The sequence below is a fragment of the Olea europaea genome, chromosome 16 (assembly GCF_002742605.1).
Source record: "Olea europaea var. sylvestris chromosome 16, O_europaea_v1, whole genome shotgun sequence".
Taxonomy (NCBI): domain Eukaryota; kingdom Viridiplantae; phylum Streptophyta; class Magnoliopsida; order Lamiales; family Oleaceae; genus Olea; species Olea europaea.
This window is the reverse complement of record NC_036252.1, coordinates 16,156,886-16,164,224: the sequence shown is the minus strand read 5'-3', so window position 1 is coordinate 16,164,224 and position 7,339 is coordinate 16,156,886. Positions and strand designations below refer to the sequence as shown.

The 7,339-nt window shown below is 34.5% G+C and overlaps 1 protein-coding gene across 2 annotated transcripts; it reads left to right on the top strand.

Annotated features, from left to right (window-relative positions):
- The first annotated feature begins 2,247 nt into the window (after nt 1-2,247).
- Nucleotides 2,248-3,533, top strand: LOC111412279 (secoisolariciresinol dehydrogenase-like). Of its 2 annotated transcripts, none has more exons than XM_023043137.1 (2): nt 2,248-2,371; nt 2,484-3,533. In XM_023043137.1, exons 1-2 carry the CDS (start codon nt 2,349-2,351, stop codon nt 3,253-3,255), a joined length of 795 nt encoding a protein of 264 aa, XP_022898905.1. In that variant the 5' UTR covers nt 2,248-2,348; the 3' UTR covers nt 3,256-3,533. The 2 variants fall into 2 exon arrangements, with proteins under 2 accessions (XP_022898905.1, XP_022898906.1); XM_023043138.1 differs by having other exon boundaries at nt 2,250-2,371; nt 2,487-3,525.
- The last annotated feature ends 3,806 nt before the right edge of the window (nt 3,534-7,339 follow it).

Here is a 7,339-nt window from a genome sequence, read left to right as displayed (position 1 = left end):
TGATATTATATTAGAATCAGGTCAAGGCCATCATGTGCGAGTGGGAGATGTTAAAAGAAAACGGGTCGCGCATGTAGGTTGACATGGAAATGGATTTTGGAGGGAGGAGTTAAAAAAAATTGAATTTAAAAGCTAACCTCCCCACCTCCAACAACTCCCATCACCTTCCATTATTCATCCTCTTGAAAAAAAGAATAAAGGAAATTCGGGTTAAAGGGTGTGGAAGAAAATATATGAGGAAAAAGCCGACCCGGTTTGCATGGAAATGGATTTTGGAGGGAGGAGTTAAAAAAAATTGAATTTAAAAGCTAACCTCCCCACCTCTAACAACTCCCATCACCTTCCATTATTCATCCTCTTGAAAAAAAGAATAAAGGAAATTCGGGTTAAAGGGTGTGGAAGAAAATATATGAGGAAAAAGACTTAAATTTTGGAATATAACATCTCAAATTTGGTTCTTGGATTGTGGCTATCAAATTCCTTCCATTGTGATCGAATTGCTAACCAAGAGGCGGGTACAAGATAGTGTGGAAAGCAAGCGAACCAAAGGCAAGTAATTCAACCTCGATTTTGTGATTTCAAGTAGGTATCATTGCTTGGAACTCTGTCATAAACATACATGCAAGAACGTTTAACAGAAGTTATGGCAGAAGTTGCTCTTTTCTTGGCAAGTGATGAGTCAAAGTATGTGAGTGGACATATTTATTTTTGTTGATGGAGGCCTCACCAGTATGAATTCAGTTTTCTCCATATTTGACAATCCACATAGAGGAGTCTCAAAGACTAGATATTCATGCTAATGCCATCGCCCTTCGTTATGCTTGCTTATTTCCCTAGTGTTTACTTGTAAATTCAGCAAACGTGCTCATCTTTTTTCATTAAATTATTGTTTATTTTCTTTGCAAATTGAATTTATACTTGTACTGAGGTGACATTTTATCAATCTTAAGATGGATACAACATCGAGTTCTCATATAACACGATGAACTACTACGCACTACGTTTGAATGTGGTTTATTAACAACATCGAGTTTATTAAATCATTCATGAACACTCTTTGCAAATAAATAGATATGGCTAAATCCATTTGTATGGACTTTACAGAATCAATAAAAAAATCTCACATGGGGTGGGAGTTTATTAAATCATTCATCAACACTCTTTGCAAATAAATAGATATGGCTGAATCCATTTGTACAGAAATGGACTTTACAGAATCAATAAAAAAATATCACATGGGATGGGCCTCATGTGAATAAAATAGTGTTATTAAAAAAAAAAAAAAAAAACCATCTCGCTCTTGTGTCTTATCTGGAGGGATTACAGAACCCCTCATTCTATACATGAAGAAGGGCTCGATAGATATTTATGTTAGCAAAGAAAAAATAATATTTTCCAAGCATTTTATGAGTTAATCAGTTTCCACTCTTTTCAATACAAAGTATGAAATAATTTCAAAGCCCAAAATATTAAATGGCTAGAAGTTAAATCTTGCGCATGTGAGCTTGTTGCTCCAATAAGGATATCATATCATTACAATTTAACAAGTTAATATTCAAAATATTAATTACAAAAATATATTCGCCACATAAACATAGTTAACTCTTGCGTTATTCAAATTATAATATCCACAGACCTTTATTTTCTCCGGACTTCCAATTTTTCATGATTTTGTTCCTATTTTTCCTTGCTTTACATTTTTTATATCTTTCCCCGTTTATATTGCGTTTAGTGTGGGACAAGTACCAAGAATAGGTCAATTATTACAGGCACATGTCATGGTTTGGCTAGTGATGAGAACATTACATAAAAGAGGAACGAGTGATACCAACATTACGTAAAAATTGCAAGTATACGACAACCCAGTTATGAGAACATTATAAGATAACAACGCAAAAAGATTCTTAGAAATTAGCAGCTACTAATTCTGTCAAAATCAGTGGGACGTAAAATAATTTAAACTTAGAAGAAGAAAATGTGAAAAACAAGTGCAAGTAAGACACAAAAATTTATGTGGTTAAAGAGAAGCGTTGTTGTAGGTTGACAGCCAGCGTAAACTTTATCATGTGAGAGTGATTTGAGGGGGACGGCACGGTACGGCACAGTGAGACACCAGCTGACCAACACGTCTTCATCATTTTTGGGTTAGTAAAATTAAAATGGTGCATGATTGTTTCTTGATTTACTGTTTGTTGTTTTGACTCTATAGAATTATTAGTTTTCAAGCTTTTTCTATTTATAAAAGAACCTGCAAAGTGCAGTGGAAATATCAATCTTCTGAAAATTTAAGGCCTGTAGTGTCTAGAGAGCACCAAAGAGGTTCACAGTATATACTTCGACTGGGGGAAATGACTTCAACTTTTGTGAGAAGGTAACTCTTTGTTCAAATTCCATTCCAAATTAATATTATATAACTATTTTTTTCATGAAATCTTGTGTGATACTGATGTGAGATAATATTGTACCAACTCAATGTGTGAAAGTAGGCTAGAAGGCAAGGTAGCACTAATCACCGGCGCTGCTAGTGGAATTGGCGAGTCGACTGCTAGACTGTTCTCCAAACATGGAGCTAAAGTTCTGATTGCAGACATCAAAGATGACTCGGGAAAGAAAGTATGCGAAGATTTAGGACAATCATCAGCCTCTTTTGTCCACTGTGATGTAACTAAAGAATCCGATGTAGAAATGGCTGTTAACACAGCTGTTGCCAAATACGGGAAGTTGGATATAATGCACAATAATGCTGGTATAGCGGGAATAGCAAATCCCAACATTCTTGAAAATGAAATATCAGAATTCGAAAAGGTTATTAGTGTAAATCTCAAAGGTGCATTCTTGGGGGCAAAACATGCTGCGCGGGTAATGATTCCTAATCGCCGTGGGAACATAATTACAACTGCTAGTATTTGTTCGACCATAGGTGGTGTTGCTTCACACGCTTACACAAGTTCAAAACACGGGGTGGTTGGACTCACAAGGAATATTGCTGTGGAGCTTGGAAAATATGGCATTCGAGTAAACTGTGTGTCACCACACCTAGTTGCTACACCTCTAGCAAGGGATTTCTTCAAATTGGATGATGAGGGATGCCATGGTGTTTATTCCAACCTCAAAGGTGCTGTTCTTAAGCCAGAGGATGTGTCTGAAGCTGCTCTGTTCTTGGCAAGTGATGAGTCTAAGTATGTGAGTGGACACAATCTTTTGGTTGATGGAGGCTTCACAATTGTCAATCCCAAGTTTTGCATGTTTGAGTAATCTACGTACAAATTCCATCGTTTAGACCTTCGAAACATATTTTTTTTCCCTTTTTTGGTAATTTTCTTTTAATAAATAACTTCGAAATTCAATTCCGTTTGTTACGGATTGATCTGGAAGCTTAGGGACTTTAATTTTCGATACTTGACTTTCGTCACTATATAGATCTCCGTCATTATCTAAATTTGCGTCACTATAGTTATCTTACTTTAATTAAGGTTGTAAGCCTTGGTGGCTTTCAATTTCTTGATATAATAAAAAACTCAATTTTCTCTCTACTTTCTCTCTTTCTTGACATTTCGTGAACGAATCAACAAGTTTGAGTTTTTATGTTTGATTCTAGTTATTTCGTATAAGGTATACATAATAGACATTTGAGTTGAGAGCACAATCAAACTTTCAAATCTAGAAAAAAGTATATATTTTCTTTTTAACCACGATCCTTACAGAAAATAATAAACCTCAAAATATTTGAGGAAAAGCGGTGTCTAAATTTATTCTGCCGTGTATTTGAAAAAAAAAAAAAAATTTAAAAAATCGAGACATATTAATATAAACATATAGTTCTTGAGGGTGAACATTCATTCAAGCTAAATAATCTCACCAAACTTGACTTCATTTTTTAAGGTGCGTGATTGAGACAAATTCTTTGAAGATCCATGCACTCATAACTAGAGAAAGATTAAACTTCTATTCTGTACTACGTTTTCATGTTGATTTATTCTCGGGTTTAATTGGTTGAGATATTAAAGATAAAAAAAATAAAAAATAAAAAGAATGGACAGTTTTTATTAATTGATTAAAATTTTAAAGTTTGACCAATGTATTATATCTTTCCATTAAAAAAAAGTCAAAAATTTTGTGGCACTTGACCATCATGCCCCCACCTTAGTTCGCCAATGCTTGCACTACGTTACTTTTTACTTACGTTTATTTCCATTTAGTTTTGAAACTTTACCATGTCGATTATTTATTTCTAGAAGTTGGCAGGAGTTCTCATGATGAACTGATACCGAAGCCAACAATTTTTTGTGAATATCGCGTTCACAGTTTGACTAATAAACAAGGTGACGTCGTAACATATTATTCTTGAATACTTTGGTATAATACAGTTCAATTAAACAGCAACTTCTGCAATTATTAATAGCATCGAGTTTATTAAATCATTCACCAACACGCAAAACTCTTTGCAAATAAATATGCATTTACGTTAGTGAGACATTTTACAAGTTACTTGTTAATGAAATACTATAATATTTTGAAATTCAAAAGATATAAAATGGCAAGAATTTTAATCTCATGCGTGTGAATTTCGCTCCAACAAAGATATCAGAGCTATTTAACTTGTTATTATTTTAAAATAATACCAATGAAGTATATTGTCGTCACAAAACACAGTTGAATCTTGAGTTATTCAAATCACAGTTGAATCTTGAGTTATTCAAATTATAATATCCCCAAAAGCAAAACCCTTCTCTTTTATCCCTATTTCTTGAACTTATTTTTCCTCTTTTTCCTTTGAAGTTTTGTTAAAATTTGACCCAAATTCGGTTGGGTTTCTGGAAGAGGAAATTACAAAATTTCAAGTGTTTAAATATTAGAATTCAAAAATCAGGGGTGAAGTTTTATTGTTCAAGGTTTAATAATTAAATATATCCACCAATTTCAAACACATTTCTCCATCTATCTCTCTCTCTAAACACACACAGTGACGATAGGGGCAAGAAATGGGTTTGAGGGCGACGCCGGTGGTGGAGGTTCTGGTGTGCACCGCGATGAAGCTGCTCGTACATCGACCACTGCAGAAGACGGCGCTGTAGTCGTCGCTTCAGATCTCGCGCTGCAGTGGTGATGACAATGTGACGGCGGCTGCTTCAGTCGCAACTTCAGATGGCGGTGCTTGTGAGGTCTATGTTCGGATTTTGGTGCAACGATGCGGTGCTCATTGCGACCGCCGTTGTGCACAATAGTGCTTCGTTGTCAATGCCGCTACACAGTGGCATTGCATTTGTGCAGCATCAAAGTGCAATGGTGGGTGGTTGTGGTCACAAAGAAGAGCTGGTTGTGTTAGCTGTGGAGATGGTGGTGAGGTTGTGGGTTTGTATAGTTGGTGTGTTTGGTGGTGGTGGTCGTGGTCGTGGTTGTGGTGATTTCTAGCGGCGACCAACGATGGAGGCATTCATGTTAGCATTGGTAATGCGGGTGGGTGTTGGTGAGGTTGTAGGCTAGGTATTGTTGGTGTGTTTGGTGGTGGTTTCCGACGATGGAGATGGTTGTCGATGGTTGTGGTTGTCTTGATTTTTGTTGGCATTTGATTTGATCTAGTGGCGGCGATTGTTATTGTTGGTGGTGGTGTTGTGTTGATGGCGGCGACAGTAATGTGGTGAGGATGGTCGCAAGTGGCCGTGATAGCAATGGTGGTGCGATAGTGTTAGTGATGGTGGTACGTGACCACTATTTGACGCATGTGACTAACCATTTAGTTATTTGTGACCAAATGTTTAAGTGTGACCTAAGAATTTGATAATCCGTGACCAATTAATTATAAATCGAAATAATCTATGATCTGTAAATTTTTTATCTGTGACCTACGAAATTTTTGATTTGTGACATCGAAATAATTTGTGACCAATTAATTGGGAGATATGTGACCAGTAAATAAATATATGACCTATAATTACGAATTTGTGACCATTAATCGTGTAATTGTGATTTTATTATCTTTATTTAATAAATATTTTTAATTAATTAAATATATTCCTGAATTTTTAAATTTCAAATTATATACCTGAGTTTTGAATTGGTGTAAACAATTCACCCGAATTATGAATTTTTCCCTTTTCTGGAAAATATTGTTTTCTTTATTCTATGTATTACTAGTTCCATCTTTAAGAATATTGTTAGGATTTTGATATGCCACCTATATATAGGTGACTTTTCTTTATAGGTCAGACATATTACACAAGTTAGATAATATTGTAAACACAATATTTTTTGTAATCTTTCTCCATTATTAATATATTTTCCATTCCTTTACCAATTTTCTTTTATTATTTTGTTTTGTGATTGTTACTTTATATTTTGTCATATATTTCGCTTGCTATTAACAAGTAGTATCGTTCAACACATAGATAATTCTTGTTAATTGTAACATCCCAAATTTTAAATTTTATTTTCATATGTGCTAAATTTAATGTTGGTAATTTAAAAAATAAAATAATCCATGTCCAGCTTTATCGTCGTGCTAAAGTCTAAAGGTTGAAGTGATAAACGTGACTCACTTATTTGTATAAATTATTTATTTATTTTACGTGTACTTTTAGAATGTATTGTAAAAAAAAAAAAAAAAAAAATTGAACTTCAACCTTGAGAGCCTCACCGCCTCGCATCTAGAGCATCGTGAGAGAAGTAAATCACGAGATGTATCCCAACAGACTAGGAAACAAAAGTTTGCCCGTACATTGGTGCCCACAAAGAGTCAAATTCTATATCTCATGAATCGAACTCTCACACTACGACTGCCAGCAAAATTGAGACTACCTCACTCCTATCATTTGTACCATTGGGTTATGCCCCTGTGGGCTTTTAGAATGTATCGTAAGTCTTATTTGAGTAGAATATTTACGTATTTTAGAAGTTGATAAAAATATATCTATGTTATACTCATTTCATAACTTGTAATGAATGATGTAAATTAGCTAAGGAAAATCAATCATTATTTTATATAATTAATATATGGGTTAAACCATTTGTACACCATGGTACATCCCCCTCGCATGTTGATTGAGAGAGCCCACGTGAAATAAAATTTTTTGAGCCTCCTCATTGTAAGGGGGCTGTACTAGCAGGCTTCTTCATATATTCAATTAATCTTTTCAACTCTCACACTCAAGTCTCAACCATTCCGACCATTGATTGATTTGAAATAAAGAATATATTAATTAAATTATTGAATTCTCAGTCCTAGTGTGTGGACATTTGAATTCATAGTTAATTGTAAGCACATAACTGATGTGAGTGAATATTTTATATATATATATATATATATATATAATGTTTGAGAAGTGTTTTTTTTCCCTTTACC

What these genes read in the sequence shown, in the direction of transcription:
- LOC111412279 (XM_023043137.1), top strand. Translation starts at nt 2,349, where the DNA reads ATGACTTCAACTTTTGTGAGAAG. An exon ending in ACTTCAACTTTTGTGAGAAG is followed by an intron (nt 2,372 to 2,483) that starts GTAACTCTTTGT and finishes AATGTGTGAAAG; the next exon opens with TAGGCTAGAAGGCAAGGTAG.